Source organism: Physeter macrocephalus, chromosome 6, assembly GCF_002837175.3.
Source record: "Physeter macrocephalus isolate SW-GA chromosome 6, ASM283717v5, whole genome shotgun sequence".
Classification (NCBI taxonomy): Eukaryota; Metazoa; Chordata; class Mammalia; order Artiodactyla; family Physeteridae; genus Physeter; species Physeter macrocephalus.
In genome coordinates this window covers 28,242,502-28,260,116 of record NC_041219.1, presented here as the reverse complement: position 1 = coordinate 28,260,116, position 17,615 = coordinate 28,242,502, and the positions used below count along the sequence as shown (strand labels likewise).

Here is a 17,615-nt window from a genome sequence, read left to right as displayed (position 1 = left end):
GGAGAAAAGAAAGCCTCTTCAATAAGTGGAGCTGGGAAAACTGGACAGGTACATGTAAAAGTATGAAATTAGAACAGTCCCTACCACCATACACAAAAATAAACTCAAAATGGGTTAAAGACCTACATGTAAGGCCAGACACTATCAAACTCTTAGAGGAAAACATAGGCAGAGCACTCTATGACATAAATCACAGCAAGATTTTTTTGACCCACCTCCTAGAGAAATGGAAATAAAAAGAAAAATAAACAAATGGGACCTAATGAAACTTAAATGCTTTTGCACAGCAAAGGAAACCATAAGCAAGATGAAAAGACAACCCTCCGAATGGGAGAAAATATTTGCAAATGAATCAACAGACAAAGGATTAATCTCCAAAATATACAATCAGCTCATGCAGCTCAGTATCAATAAAACAAACAACCCAATCCAAAAATGGGCAGAACACCTATATAGACATTTCTCTAAAGAAGATATACAGATTGCCAACAAACATGAAAGGTTGCTCAACATCACTAATCATTACCAAAATGCAAATCAAAAGTACAGTGAGGTATCACCACACACCAGTCAGAATAGCCATCATCAAAAAATCTACAAACAAATGCTGGAGAGGGTGTGGAGAAAAGGGAACCCTCTTGCACTCTTGGTGGGAATATAAACTGATGCAGCCACTATCGAGAACAGTATGGAGGTTCCTCAAAAAACTAAAAATAGAAGTACCGTATGAGCCAGCAATCCCACTACTGTGCATATACCCTTTGAAAACCATAATTCAAAATGAGTCATGTACCACAGTGTTCATTGCAGCTGTGTTTACAGTAGCCAGGACATGGAAGCAATCTAAGTGTCCATCGACAGATGAATGGATAAAGGAGATGTGGCACATATATACAATGGAATATTACTCAGCCATAAAAAGAAACGAAATTGAGTTATTTGTAGTGAGGTGGATGGACCTAGATAGAGTCTGTTATACAGAGTGAAGTAAGTCAGAAAGAGAAAAACAAATACAGTATGCTAACACATATATATGGAATATTAAAAAAAAATGGTTCTGAAGAACCTAGTGGCAGGAAAGGAGTGAAGGTGCAGACATGGAGAATGGACTTTAGGACACAGGGTTGGGGATGGGTAAACTGGGACGAAGTGGGAGAGTCGCATGGACATATATACACTACCAAATGTAAAATAGATAGCTAGTGGGAAGCAGCTGCACAAAACAGGGAGATCAGCTCAGTGCTTTGTGACCACCTAGAGAGGTGGGATAGGGAGGGTGGGAGGGAGATTCAAGAGGGAGGGGATATGGGGATATATGTACACATATAGCTGATTCACTTGTTGCTCAGTGGATACTAACACAACAATGTAAAGCAGTTATATTCCAATAAAGATGTTTAAAATAATTGTTTATTTAATTCTTTGACTTCTTTCGTCAAAGTTTTATCATTTTCCTCATGTAAATCTTATACATATTTTGTTAGATTTATACCTGTTTCATTTTTGGGGGGGTTTATTGTAAATGGTATTGTTTTAAGTTTCAAGTTCCATTTGTTTATTGCTGTTGGAAGAAAATGACTTTTGTATATTAATCTTCTATCCTGCAATTGTGCTGTAATTGCTTATTAGTTTGGGGAATTGCCTTTTAAAAAAGAATAAATTTATTTTATTTATTTATTTTTGGTTGCTTTGGGTCTTTGTTGCTGTGCCTGGGCTTTCTCTAGTCTCAGCGAGCGGGGGCTACTCTTTGTTGCAGTGCGCAGGCTTCTCATTGCGGTGGTTTCTCTTGTTGCAGAGCACAGCCTGTAGGCGTGTGGGCTTCAGTAGTTCTGGCATGCGGGCTCTAAGGCGCAGGCTCAGTAGTTGTGGTGCATGGGCTTAGTTGCTCTGTGGCATGTGGGATCTTCCCGGACCAGGGCTCGAACCTGTGTCCCCTGCATTGGCAGGCGGATTCTTAACCACTGTGCCACCATGGAAGCCCTTAGGGGAATTGTTTTTTTAATTGATTCTTTTGGCTCTCCTTCGTGGATGATCATGTCATCTACAAACAAAGATAGTTTTATTTCTTCTTTTTCTTTCTGTATACCTTTTACTTTTCTTACTGTGTTAGCTGAGTGCCATCCAGTACAGTTTTGAAAAGGAGTGGTGAGAAGGGACAGCCTTGCTTGTTCTTGTTCTTACTGAGAAAGCTATTTTTCTTACTATTAAGTATGCTGTTAGCTGTAGATTTTTTGTAGATGTTCTTTATTGAATTGAGGAAGTATCCCTCTATACCTTATTTGTTGGGAGTTTTTATCATGAATCGGTGTTGGATTCTGTCAGATGCTTTTTCTGCATCTATTGATATGATCATGTGATTTTTCTGCATTAGCCTGTTGATGTAATGGATTATAGTAATTGATATTTTGAATATTGAACCAACCTTGCATTCCTGGAATAAATCCTCCTTGGTCATGGTGTATACTTCTTTTTAAACATGCTGTAATTGATTTGCTAATATTTTGTTGAGGATTTTTACATCTATTTTCATTCTTTTTATTTTAACTCTTACAAAAGGAGGTAACATTTTTAGCTTGGGGCCACACAAAAAGGGCTATAGGCCAACTTTGGCCCATGGAGTATAGTTTGCCAACCCATTTCCTTTACAATATGTATTGTTGACTTATCAAAATAGAATGTTAATTGATACTTTTACCCTTCTCCTATACAGTGCAAGGACTCTCTTGCACTTGTAATTGTACCTTTATTGTCTTATATACCATTTATATCATGTATTTTAAGTCAGTATATGTTAAAATCCCACAAGCTATTATTGATATTTTATGCAATTAATATTCAATTCAAATTATGCATATATTTATGGTTTCCTTTAATCTTCCTTTCTTTCTGCATTGTCAAGTTCACATCTAAGAATTTTCATTGTGTATGAAGAGTCCTTGACTGTTTCTTTAGTGTACATCTTTAGGGATGAATTTATTTTGTTTCTCTGAAAATGTCTTTGTTTTACCATCATTCTTCAAAGTTGTAGTATTGCTGTATTTATCGAATGTTAGTTTGGCAGTTGTTTTCTTTCAGCACTGTACATTGTGTTCTGGCCTTCACTGTTGAAGTCACTTCTGTCTTTCTGTTGCTCTTATTTACAGGCACTTTGTCTCTTTCTGCCTGATTTTAAGATCTTCCCTTTATTTCTGGTTTTTAGCTGTCTTAATGTGATGTGCATAGGTGTGAATTTCTTTTTATTTATGTGCTTGGGGATTGTAGGACTTTCTTTTTTGGTATTTATTCATTTGGCAGTGTCGGGTCTTAGTTGAGGCATGTGGGATCTTTAGTTGCAACATATAGGATCTTCTTTTTTTAGTTGCGGCATGCGGGATCTTTAGTTGCGGCATGTGAACTCTTAGTTGTGGCATGTAGGATCTAGTTCCCTGACTAGGGATTGAAACTGGGCCCCCTGCATTGGGAGCGTGGAGTCTTAGCCACTGGACCACTAGGGAAGTCCCTGTAGGACTTTTTATATCTGAGGATTGATACCGTTCCTCAGTTTGGGAATGATGTCAAACTGGTTTGTTTCTTTTTTTCTTTTTTTTTTTTTTTTTGAGGTATTGCTTCTGCTCTATTCTCTCCTTTCTTTCTGGGACTCCAATTTCATGTCTGTTAAAGTGACATTTTAACTTTATTCTCTGTATTTCTTTCCTTCTTTTCTATATTTTCCATCTTTGTTTCTCTTTCTACTTTTTCTTGAACATATTCTTTTAAGCTGTCTTCCAATTACTTCCTAAACTATGTCTAATCTGGGCTGTTTTACCCACTCAATTGAGCTCTTAATTTTGGTTATCATATTTTTCAAGTTTAGAGTTTACATTGGTTTCTTTTTATGGTTTCTAATACTTTCCCGAATTTCTCAACCTTCTTTTCTATTGCTTTGTACACAATTAGAATTTTAAAAATTGTTTTAGAGTCATTGTCTGATGACTCTTTAATAGTGAGACCCTATGTGTCTGCCTGTTGTCTGTTGTTTCTGTGGCTTTAATTCATGTTACCTTATCTTCCCATGGACTTTTACATGTGTGTATGTGTCACATATTTATTTTTTAGAGCAATTTGAGGTCTAGTCTAATATCTTTCTTCTGAATTACCCTTATTCCTAAGAGGCAGCCTTTGAAGTCTCTATCCAAAATGAAGGGTGCTCACCAGGGCTTCTCCACTCCTGGCTGATGTAATATATCTTTCTTTGAATTTAAGGACTGTCCCAGGGCATTCAATCTCCCAGCTACCTCTCTGGAATTGGCAGATGCCTCTAGGGGGAGGGTGGTTCCAAGTTCCAGTCTCATCTTTCTGCATCCATATCTTCCCCCATTCCCATCTCAGTAAATATTTATTCTTTTGTTTTCCAGTGTCTTCAAGCTGATTTTAAAAAAGTATGTATCCAGCTTTTCTTGCTGTCCTTAGTGGGAGGCTTGATCCAAATTACTTAATCCTCTATTACTGGTAATAGAAGACTGTCTTCAGATTTCTTGGTATAAGAGGTAGATTATATGGTAACTGAGTTGGGGTTTTCCATTTTTAGCTAAAAACGTCCTTATATAATTAGTATAAAAAAATTGAAGTTCTTCCTTTGTAACCTTGAATATAGAATGATGGACCACTTTTGAAGGTCAGAGAAAGAATTGTTTTATGAGGCCTTTCTATCTATGACACTAGATATCTATTTGGAGGGCTACCATACTATATTTTTCAAGATTATTACTGATAAGTTGATTACTACTGAATTAGAGAACTGGATATGTTATATGTGCAGAGTACTTGAAAACAGATAAAAAATTCATTCTGACCTTGGTTAGATTCACACAGATTGGCAGATAGTTTTCTGTGATTCTTAACTCTTCCTAGAGGAGAAAATTCTGGAAAAGGCTATTGGCAAATGCAACCCAGGGGCTCATAACTTTGAGTCAAGGATTTCTTTCCAGTATCTAACTACTTGTTTAAGCCTATTTATACTCAGTCATCACAGAAATAGAGAACAGTTAGTGATTATCGTACATAGTAGAGTCCATTTTCATTAGTATAGGGTTCACACACTAAGACAAAATCTGCGTGAACAAAGGTGTGATGTTCATATTTATTCAGGGGCTAGCTGGAGTAGAATATTCTTGGCAGATGGTAGGAAATGAGATTACACAGGGTAGATTGGGGCTGATTGTGTAGTGCTTTGAAAAACTGGAGTGTTTTGATTTTGTCTCATATATGGGAGCTTTTGAGTGAGAATGAGAAATCAAATAACAGTTTCTGACTATTAATCTGGCAGTGTTTGGAGGGTAGACTAGAGAGAGAAAATATTGGAAGCAGGGATAATAAAAAGCTCTAATAGTCTAGTTACGAGATGATACAAGCTTGACTTTTTGTGGTTAAGTAGGAATGGAGAGAATGGAATGCATTTTAAAGAAAGAGTATTTGTTGTTATACATGGGAAGTTGAGAGAGAAAGCAGAGAAGACTTTGAGGTTGTAAGTGTGGATGAATGGTAGCATAATACTGGTATGAATTTCAGAAGCTGGAAAGTAAGGATTTTGAAGGTAGATTGAAAGCAAGGGTAATGAATTTGGTTTAAGATAATTTGAATACAGGGTGATATAATTGTTCATTGTCTGAAAAACTGTTTGTAGTTGTTAAAAAGAAAATTTAACAGTAAAATGTTGAAAGTGCAAGGTGTAAGTTTTCCTGTCAGGGAGTCCCCCCATTATTATTTCCCCAGAAGTTACCACAATTCGCTGCTTGGTGTACCACTATTTGACTCTTTTTATGTGTATGTAAACATATGTGTGTGTGTACCTGTCATTTATACTATTCACCATGATGTGGGGACAGATCTGACTTGTCCTTTTTAATGCATAGTATAGATAAACCTTTATTTATGGAAGTTTAGCTTATTTCTGATTTTTTCATTTTTTTAATTAAAAAAAAGTCACAAAGAAAATTCTTATATAGTAATTACATTTGGGTACTCATCCAGCTATTGTCATAGAATAAATTCCTAGGATTGGGCCAGGGGATAAGCAGATTTATCATTTTGATACAGGTAACTGTGCAGAAAGCTTACTATAGGGGTGTGTGTGTGTGTGTGTGCGCGCGCGTGCGCACACGCAAATTAACGTGGTATTTTTTGTGGTATGAGGGGAAAGTATATCGTGTTTGGGTGTGGTACCTACTGGTGATGTGTGTTGGTATATTCTAGCTTTATTATTCAAAAAATTAACATATTAAAAAGTAATGAAATTGCAAACATCATCTTGGAACAGGAGAAATCCTCCTGGTTTGGGAAAATACAAGAGGGCAGTACCCATATGTTTGCATAGAAACTAGAATTGGATATGAGGTAATGGTGGTGGTGATTGAGAAAGGGATATTCTGAAATTAGTGAAGCCCTGGAAAGTACGTCTAGTGAATATTTCAGTGCCAAGAGGGAAGGAGATAAATCATTTTAATTTTATTTTCCAGAAACTTTCAGGTCTTTGTAAATTTTATTTCTGTGAGGACTTAACTCTCATTTTAGGGTAGGGGTCAGTGAGAATGTTTACTGTCAAGTTAACTAGAATACAAAGGAAAAAAATATTCATTTTATCTTGGAAATCTTTCTTTCACTAGTAGTAGGACTAAAGGGTAGCTTTTGATTTTTCTAATGTAGTGTAAGCTTTTAGCTAATTAAAACTAAAACCTCATAATGCCTTTTGGTGATATTATTAGATATGTTTATTGTATGTTTCTGTCTCTGAAAAATTAATTTGGATCAAAGAGCAGAATCAAAATTACATGCCAGGGCTTCCCTGATGGTGCAGTGGTTAAGAATCCGTCTGCTAATGCAGGGGGCACTGGTTCGAACCCTGGTCCGGGAAGATCCCACATGCTGCAGAGCGACTAAGCCCATGCGCCACAACTACAGAGCCTGTGCTCTAGAGCCTGCGAGCCACAACTACTGAGCCCGCATGCCGCAACTACTGAAGCCCACGTGCCTAGAGCCTGTGCTCCGCAACAAGAGAAGACACTGCAATGAAAAGCCCATGCACCGCAACGAAGAGTAGCCCCCGCTCACTGCAACTAGAGAAAGCCCGCATGCAGCAACGAAGACCCAACACAGCCAAAAATAAATAAATAAAATAAATAAATAAATAAAAATTTACATGCCACTTTTATGATCCAGTTTATTAATTCCATGGCAAATGTATATTCTTGACAGGATAATGTTGTGGCAGCTGCTACAAACAGTGCACTCTGCACTTGCAAAGGTTGAATCCTTGTGCACATTTAACTGAAGAATAAGGAGTAAAGTGTCCTTGAAGGACTTTTACCCCTCTTTTAAAATAGATAAAGCAGGAAACCAAAGCAACCTCAATTTTAGTTTAAAAGTCTTCTTATGTAGACATCACATTAATTTATCAGAAATGATGTAGTTCAAGCAAGACTCAGTAATTTAATGGTTGGTTTGTGTAGGCTAAAGATGGTCTCTTGTAGTAAGAAAAGGTAATTCATAATCACCCATGACTAAGGGAGGTACTGTTAGGAAAAATATATAATAGTTTTGAGAAAGATGAAGTTAAAAGGGACAGAATTATTTTGATTAAAATTTTTGTTTTTAATTATTTACAGTAAGAACACTGTATCATCATTTTTTACTTCTAGATACAGCAAACATTTGGTTACTTTCATAATCCTGGATTGGTGCTTTTGGGGATAGCTGAGGTGATTGACTTTCCTGTTCTTAGCACAGTGCATAATACATAGATGATCAATGTTTACACGTTGACTGATTTCTTCTCTGAATCTGCAGCCTGAGTGCAGCCACCTTGTGTCAAATAAAAGATCCTTTGTACCATTAATCACAGACATAATTACATGCTGAAGGTCATCTTTGTGAAGACTGTGATTCTCCCCAGCCACTTACCAAGTTCCAAATAGCTTTTCCCCTGGTTTCAGAGTATGGATTTCATATCAGAATCCACTCTTGAAGTTTACTTCAGTAACTTCAGGAAACATTGGTGATTTGTGAATCTGGGACTACCTATACTGGAAGAGTTGTTACATCTAGTTAGGCTAATACTTGAAGATATGACCTTGATGGGCACAGAAACTGCATGGAAATAAAGAAAATTTAAGGTATGATTCAGCTTTATTCTTGAATTTTATTTTATGAACAACTGAAAATCTGAAAATTGGGTTTGTTATAGAAATGATAAAGAGAATAATAAGAAGTGATAAAAAATATATAATACTGAAGGAGTTCACTGATCACTAATTAAGTGTATTTCTCTCTTCAGGTATAACTTGGCCTCCCGAGATTCTGTCGTAGCACGAAGAAAGTGAAAAATACTCTTGAAAAGAAAACTAAGGCAATAAGAAAGCAAGACTTCCTTTTACATGGTTGTCAGCTCACTTACCAATATGGACACTTTTCCCACCATTTTTCCTCCTGGTGGAGACAGTGGGCTGACAAGTTCTCAATCTGAGTTCCAAAAAATGTTAATTGATGAACGGTTACGATGTGAACATCATAAAACTAATTATCAGACTCTGAAAGCTGAACACACAAGGTAAATAAATTACTTAAATTTGGAAGTGAGAGGCTTGATTAAAAATTTTTATTTTGTCTGTTTGCTCTGGAACATACAGTATAATTTTGTTATTTTGCAGTATACAGTATACATTTAAAACTTTTTAAATACAAGTAAATTTTCTTTAAATCAAGTGGATTATATCAAATTTATAAAAGTCTTGTTTTGAAAGTAGCAAGACATATAAAATTAAATGTAGATGGCTAAATATGTTTTTTTCCCTTCAAAGTAAAATTGCATTCAGAAATTACAGTGTTAATAATAAATGAAACTGTAAAGCAATTATATTTGTAAGTTTAATGAATATGTGATATTGATCTTGCTCTATAGTGTTGGTTGACTTCACATAAAGTAATGTGATTAGAAAGCAAAGGATACACTTTAATTCTTCTTTTTAAAAAATCAGGTTGCAGGATGAGTACATAAAGTCACAAAATGAGCTCAAGCGCCTATTAAATGAAAAGCAAACTCACCAGGAAAAATTTCAGCTGCTGCTTGAAGAGCTACGAGGGGAATTAGTAGAGAAAACTAAAGACTTAGAAGAAATGAAGCTGCAGGTAAGAAAATATATTCAAGTTAGTATAAAAGTAGTCAGATATTTAGTGGAAATAAATAATTTTGGTAAATTTGGTAAATTCTCTCTATATTCTTAATGAATATTTTGTTGTATCTCTGGGTGGTATAACTTAATCTTCTTTCATATACTCTAGAATGTTAGCTATCCTGTAGGGTTTAGCCACAAAACTGTTATTTTAGGTAAATTTGTATTATATTTCCTGTTCTGATTTAAATAATATCTCACTCTTCAGAATAATTGGAGGAAAGGACAGTTTGTATTGATAAAAATTCACAATTTAAAAATATTTTTTAAAATAAAGGTTTATTGGATTTTTTAAAGTACTGATCTAGTGCTTGTTAAAATAAGGCATTATTAATATTGGAGTCATGGGTTAATAGAGTGAAAAGCCATCTTTCAAGTCATCAAGTGTGGCATATCATCCAATTCATGTATTCTTTTGACAGCAGTGTTAAAGGAGTTTGTCGTTCAGTATCATCTCAAAATCTTCCATTGTTGGAAACACCACAACTTAAGCTTGGGTTGGAGCCTCCACCATGTTTACTATTTCATTCCTAGGTATACATATTTAGGACATTTAAACAAATAAAAACCTCAGAAATGTGAGTTGAAGAGGGAAATATAATTTAAACCTTTAGAATTGGTGGATTAATTGGTTTTGCAAAAATTGAGGCCTATATGAATGCAGTCTGTGAGCACTAAACCCAAGGTATTCAAAGTATTCTTTTCAGGCATTGAAGATGTAATCACTGTTTCTTGAGAGTAACATGTAGACATGCTTATTTGTAACAAGCACATGCAAAATAGCCTGAGAAGACTGGAGTGGCTATATTAATATCAGATAAAATAGACTTCAAGACAGAGTATCATTAAAGATAAAAAGAACATTTTTTTTTATTTTGTTTTGTTTTTTTGCGGTACGCGGGCCTCTCACTGTTGTGGTCTCTCCCGTTGTGGAGCACAGGCTCCAGACGCGCAGGCTCAGCGGCCATGGCTCACGGGCCCAGCCGCTCTGCAGCATGTGGGGTCTTCCTGGACCGGGGCATGAACCCGTGTCCCCTGCCTCGGCAGGTGGACTCAACCGCTGCGCCACCAGGGAAGCCCAGGAATGTTTTTATAACCAAAAAAAACAGGATCATTTCACCAGAAAGGTGATGACCTTCAACAAATAGTTATGTTTCTATTCCTTAGTTTTCTCACGTGATAAAAGGCATAAAGGTTTTTATCTAACGGGTGCTGTAAGGACTAATGAGATTATAACCTGTATATTTTCAGTACGGTGTCTGGCACATAGTAGCTACTCATAAATGATGGCAGTTTTTATTCTATCGAAATACAGATTCCATGAGGGCAGGAACTTTTTTTTAGTGTGTCTCCAGTGCTCAGGATGGTGCCTAGCAAGTATTTGTTAAATGAATGACATGAATAAGTAGAATAAATGAGCGAGTTGGAATTGTTCTATTCATATATAGTATAATGTTGCACTTGTCTCGTAGGTTATCTAGAGCCTTAGCATCTTAGAGTTGATAATCATCTAGTTCTCTTTCATATCTGTCATGAGTTGAATTGTGTCCCCCAAAAGATAAGTTGAAGTTCTAACTCCCAGTACCTCAGAATGTGACCTTATTTGGAAATAGGGTTTTGCAGATGAAATTACTTAGGTTAAGATAAGGTCATACTGAAGTATGACAGGCCCTTAATCTAATATGACTGATGTCCTTAGTAATAAGAAGAAAAAAGACATAGAGACAGAAACACATGGATGGTGGTGGAGAAGAGAGAACGTCCTGTGATGACAGAAGCAGAGATTGAAGTGTTGCAGCTGCCAGGGAATGCCAAGGGTTGCCAGCACATCAAGACAAGCTAGGACAGGGCAAGGAAGGGTTCTTCCTACAGTTTTCAGAGGGAACACTTAGCTGACACCTTGATTTTGGACTTCTGGCCTCCAGAACTGTGAGGCAATAAATTTCAAAGCAGAATTCCTGTTTGGAACTCTTATGACACAGAGCTCTTCATTCTGTGCTTCAGTGCTTTCAGTGCTAGAGAACCTAGTGAACTTGTAAAGTGATATACTTCCATTTATGGATTGGAGTATGTTAAGCATTTTCTCTATCATATTGAAAGGAAATCATCCTCCCTGTAGCCTCCCTGTTGGTTATTGCAGTGTTCTTTGGACCTACACAAAATATCTCTGGATATTTGTTCATGTGATAACTTCCCAAATGTTTGCTGATAAATAAAATTTATCGGGTAAAGTTTGTTTTTCAAGATAAACATATCTGATTCCTGTGTGATATTTACCTGGCAGAAATAACTGAAAGAAGCATTTATACATAAATACATGTTTTGAAGCAATTTAGCCATTTGCTTCAGTGGGTGTTTGCAATTTGTACAAATTGTGAGTTAAGTAAATTCAGCAAAGTAAAATCAGCACGAAATACTCCAATGAAGGTTTTATGAAAGATGATTATTTTAAAAATACACATGTATTGTCTACCTGCAAAATGCCTTTTCTGATTTAGAATTTAATATGTCTTTGGCTTCATAGAAAAACAATATAAAAGACATTCATTTAAAGAATATTTCTGCATCACTTGTGTAGTTGTAGTGAATGGGGATAATAGTGCCTAACTCATAGGATGATTGTAAAGTTGCAGTGAATCAATGATTAGAAATTATTAGTACGATGCTTTGATGTCGTAAGTGGTTAGAACAAGTTAGCTATTACATTGTTGTTATGTAACATGTTGGCAAAACCTTTTTTAACAATATGGGAGTCATTTTATATGTTTCTGATAAAAATTAAAAAAAATTACTTTACCAAACATTTATATGCTTTCTTTGTGCCAGGTAATGAAAACTGTGTAAACCAGTATGTTTACCATTTTATATGGCTGCTAGGAAGCTCAGAGCGAAATTTATTACTCAGTTTGTCATTAATCTTTTAAGAATCTCTGGCACAGCAATATTTTCCCCCTTAAATCAAAATATTCTTTGAAAAATACTGGTCTGTTTTGTATTATTATTATTTTTATTGGAGTATAATTGCTTTACAATGTTATGTTAGTTTCTGAGGTACAATGTACTGAATCAACTATATGTATACATATATCCCCTCCCTCTTGTACCTCCCCCCCCCCATCCCACCCATCTAGGTCATCACAGAGCACCGGGCTGAGCTCCCTGTGCTATACAGCAGGTTCCCACTAGCTATCTGTTTTACACATGGTAGTGTATTTATGTCAAACCTTATCTCCCAATTCATCCCACCTGCATCTTCCCCCGCTGTGTCCACACGTCTGTTCTCTACATCTATTTCTTTTCCTGCCCTGCAAATAGGTTCAACTATACCATTTTTCTAGATTCCACATGTATGCGTTAATATTGTTTTGTATTATTAATATGACAAATGTTGGAGTAGTGAAGATTTTTTATAGATTTAATATAGGTAATGACACATAGACGGTTGTATGACAAAGCATTCAAGTTTCTTTTCAGACAAGTAGTGGCAGTATTCCATTAGAAATCTAAGACACAGCATAATTTCCTCCTAATATGACATTGAGTTAACCCTCTAATTCTATGTCTTTGGTGTATGTCAGCTAGGAGAGAGAGGGAGATGGGAGGAAGATAGCTTTTTTTTATGTGTGTGCTTGTTGTTAATAAGTTTCTTATGAGATAAGCATCTCTAACCATAGATTTTTTTCTTTATCAGAGACCTCATTGATCACAAGACTCCTGTGTAGTTACCAATTGCAGTGTTGTTTTTTCCTTTGTGTAGATACATTTTTCCATCAGTATCATTTTCCTTTCATCTTACGGACTTTAACATTTCTTATAGTGCAGAAATACTGGTGAGAATTTTTTCAGCTTTTATATGTATATATAAGTAATGGTGTTTAAAGGTATTTCTGCTGAGTATTGAATTCTAGATTGACAGTTTTTTCCCCTAATACTTTAAAGATGTTGCTCTTCTGTCTTCTCATTTATGTGTCACATAAGAAATTTGTTGTTATCTTTATCTTTGTTCTGTTTATCTAGTGTGTCTTTTTTTCTTGTCAGCTCTTAAGATTTTTTCTTTATTGCTTGTTTTCAGCAATTTGATTGACCTGGCTTTGCACATTTCTTCATGTTTCTGGTGCTTGAGGTTTAATGAGCTTCTTGGGTCTGTGGGTTTATAGTTTTCATCAAATTTAGAAAAATTTTAGATATTTTATCTCAAAATATTTTTTTCTGCCCCCTATTTGATTTCCTTTGGGGACTCTGCTATTAGGCCACTGAAAGTTCTCCCATAACTCGCTGATGTTCTGTTTGTTTGTTTGTTTATTTTTAAAGATTTATTTTTAAATTATTTATTTTTGGCTGTGTTGGGTCTTAGTTGCGGCACATGGGACCTTCGCTGAGGCACGCGGGATCTTTCATTGCGGCGCGTGAGCTCTTGGTTGCGGCATGCAGGCTTCTCTCTAGTTGTGGCGTACGGCTTTTTCTCTTCTTTAGTTGTGGCGTGCAGGCTCCAGGGCGTGTGGGCTCTGTAGTTTGCGGCATGCAGGCTCTCTAGTTGAGGCACGTGAGCTCATTAGTTGTGGCGTGCGGGCTTAGTTGCCCCTCAGCATGTGGGATCTTAGTTCCCTGACCAGGGATCAAACCCGCGTCCCCTGCCTTTTAAGGTGGATTCTTTACCACTGGACCACCAGGGAAATCCCTGTTTATTTATTTTTAATCTTTTTTGTCTCTTTGTTTCATTTTGGATAGTTTCTGTTATCATGTCTTTAAGTTCTCTGATCTTTTTTCCTGCAGTGTCTAATCTGCCAGTAATTTCATAGTGCATTTTTCATCTCAGAAATTGTAGTTTTTATCCTGAAGTTCAATTTTGGTTTTTTTCATATTCTCCTTGACATGTTCAATCTTTACTGTAGCTTTATGTGGAATTCAGTTATAGTAACTATATTAATGTCTTTGCTAATTTTAGTAGCTCTGTCACTTCTGGGTTGGTGTTGGTTGGTTGGTTTTCCTTTCCTATTTATTGTGGGTAGTATATTCAGCCTTCTTTACATGTCTGCTAAATTAAAAAATAAATTTTTGTATTTAAGTTTCAGGTGTAGAGCACTATGGTTCAACATCTGTATACACTACAGAGTTATCACCACCACAAGTCTAGTTATCATCCATCACCATAAAGCTGACCCCCTTCATCCATTTTGCTCACCTCCCAACCCCCTTCTTCTCTTGTAACCACTAATCTGTTCTCTGTATCTCTGAGTTTGTTTTTGTTTTATTTTGTTTGTTTGTTCATTGGTGTGTGTGTGTGTTTTGATTCCACATATGAATGAAATCATATGGTATTTGTCTTTCTTTGTCTGTCTTATTTCACTTAGCATCATAACCTCAAGGTCCAGCCATGTTATGAATGGCAGGATTTCATTTTTTTATGGCTGAGTAGTATTCTATTTGTGTGTGTGTGTGTGTGTGTGTGTGTGTGTCTTTATTGCTTGTTTTCAGCAATTTGATTGACCTGGCTTTGCACATTTCTTCATGTTTCTGGTGCTTGAGGTTTAATGAGCTTCTTGGGTCTGTGGGTTTATAGTTTTCATCAAATTTAGAAAAATTTTAGATATTTTATCTCAAAATATTTTTTTCTGCCCCCTATTTGATTTCCTTTGGGGACTCTGCTATTAGGCCACTGAAAGTTCTCCCATAACTCGCTGATGTTCTGTTTGTTTGTTTGTTTATTTTTAAAGATTTATTTTTAAATTATTTATTTTTGGCTGTGTTGGGTCTTAGTTGCGGCACATGGGACCTTCGCTGAGGCACGCGGGATCTTTCATTGCGGCGCGTGAGCTCTTGGTTGCGGCATGCAGGCTTCTCTCTAGTTGTGGCGTACGGCTTTTTCTCTTCTTTAGTTGTGGCGTGCAGGCTCCAGGGCGTGTGGGCTCTGTAGTTTGCGGCATGCAGGCTCTCTAGTTGAGGCACGTGAGCTCATTAGTTGTGGCGTGCGGGCTTAGTTGCCCCTCAGCATGTGGGATCTTAGTTCCCTGACCAGGGATCAAACCCGCGTCCCCTGCATTTTAAGGTGGATTCTTTACCACTGGACCACCAGGGAAATCCCTGTTTATTTATTTTTAATCTTTTTTGTCTCTTTGTTTCATTTTGGATAGTTTCTGTTATCATGTCTTTAAGTTCTCTGATCTTTTTTCCTGCAGTGTCTAATCTGCCAGTAATTTCATAGTGCATTTTTCATCTCAGAAATTGTAGTTTTTATCCTGAAGTTCAATTTTGGTTTTTTTCATATTCTCCTTGACATGTTCAATCTTTACTGTAGCTTTATGTGGAATTCAGTTATAGTAACTATATTAATGTCTTTGCTAATTTTAGTAGCTCTGTCACTTCTGGGTTGGTGTTGGTTGGTTGGTTTTCCTTTCCTATTTATTGTGGGTAGTATATTCAGCCTTCTTTACATGTCTGCTAAATTAAAAAATAAATTTTTGTATTTAAGTTTCAGGTGTAGAGCACTATGGTTCAACATCTGTATACACTACAGAGTTATCACCACCACAAGTCTAGTTATCATCCATCACCATAAAGCTGACCCCCTTCATCCATTTTGCTCACCTCCCAACCCCCTTCTTCTCTTGTAACCACTAATCTGTTCTCTGTATCTCTGAGTTTGTTTTTGTTTTATTTTGTTTGTTTGTTCATTGGTGTGTGTGTGTGTTTTGATTCCACATATGAATGAAATCATATGGTATTTGTCTTTCTTTGTCTGTCTTATTTCACTTAGCATCATAACCTCAAGGTCCAGCCATGTTATGAATGGCAGGATTTCATTTTTTTATGGCTGAGTAGTATTCTATGTGTGTGTGTGTGTGTGTGTGTGTGTGTGTATGTGTGCATATGTATAATGTTCTCTTTATCCATTCATCCATCAGTGGGCACTTAGGTTGTTTGCATATTTGGCTATTGTAAATAATGCTGCAGTGGACATAGGGGTTCATATATCATTTTGAATTAAGTTTTCATGTTCTTTAGATAAATATCCAGAAGTGGAATTGCTGGATCATATAGTAGTTCTATTTTTAATTTTTTTAAGGAACCTCTATACTGTTTTCCATAGTTGCTGCACCAATTTACATTCTCACCAACAGTGTAACAGGGTTCTCTTTGCTCCATATACTCACCAACCCTCGTTATTCATTGTTCTTTGATAATCACCATTTCTGACAGGTATGAGGTGATATCTCATGGTTTTGATGTGCATTTTCCTGATGATTAGTGATTTTGAGCATCTTTTCATGTGCCTGTTGGCCAACCTTATGTCTTGTTTGGAAAAATGTCTACTCAGATTCTCTGCCCATTTTTAAGTTGGGTTGCTTGGTTTTTTCTTGTTGTTGAGTTGTAGATAGGTGATTTGCAAATAACTTCTCCCATTTAGTAAGCTGCCTTTTGTTTTGATTATGGTTTCCTTTGCTGTACAGAAGCTTTTCAGTTTGATGTTTGTTTTTTGCTTTTGTTTCTCTTTCCTTTGGAGTCTGATCCACTAAAACATTGGTAAGACTAATATCAGTAAGGTTACCACTTATGTTTTCTTCTAGGAATTTTATGGTTTCACATCTTGAATTCAAGTCTTTATTCCATTTTGAGTTAATTTTGTGTATGGTATAAGATGGTAGTCTAGTTTTTTTATTATTTTTTTGCATGTGGCTGTCCAGTTTTCCCAGTATCATTGACTGAAGAGACTGACTTTTTTCCCAGTATCATTTTTTTTAAATTTTATTTTATTTATTTGTTTATAGAGCAGGCTCTAATTAGTTATCCTTTTTATACATATTAGTATATATATGTCAATCCCAATCTCCCAATTCATTACACCATCACCCCACCCCCACCCCCACCACTTTCCCACCTTGGTGTCCATACGTTTGTTCTCTACATCTGTGTCTCAATTTCTGCCTTGCAAACCAGTTCATCTGTACCATTTTTCTCGGTTCCACATATATGCATTAATATATGATATTTGTTTTTCTCTTTCTGACTTACTTCACTCTCTGTGACAGTCTCTAGATCCATCCACGTCTCTACAAATGAACTAATTTTGTTCCTTATTACGGCTGAGTAATATTCCATTGTATATATGTGCCACATCTACTTTATCCATTCATCTGTCAGTGGGCATTTAGGTTGCTTCCATGACCTGGCTATTGTAAATAGTGCTGCAAGGAACATTGGGGTGCATGTGTCTTTTTGAATTCTGGTTTTCTCTGGGTATATGCCCAGTAGTGGGATTGCTGGATCATATGGTAAATCTATTTTTAGTTTTTTAAGGAAACTCCATACTGTTCTCCATAGTCGCTGTATCAATTTACATTCCCACTAGCAGTGCAAGAGGGTTCCCTTTTCTCCACACCCTCTCCAGCATTTGTTGTTTATAGATTTTCTGAT

The 17,615-nt window shown here is 36.3% G+C and overlaps 1 protein-coding gene across 1 annotated transcript in view; it reads left to right on the top strand.

Moving 5' to 3' along the window:
• The window catches only part of CEP83 (centrosomal protein 83), a 126,036-nt gene that overhangs the window by 39,594 nt on the left and 68,827 nt on the right, over window positions 1-17,615 (top strand). Inside the window, exons 2-3 of the mRNA XM_007104760.4 lie at window positions 8,309-8,581; window positions 9,009-9,159. Of these exons, the coding sequence (XP_007104822.1) occupies window positions 8,409-8,581; window positions 9,009-9,159 (324 nt within the window). The 5' untranslated portion in view covers window positions 8,309-8,408. The remainder of the gene's footprint in view (window positions 1-8,308; window positions 8,582-9,008; window positions 9,160-17,615) is intronic.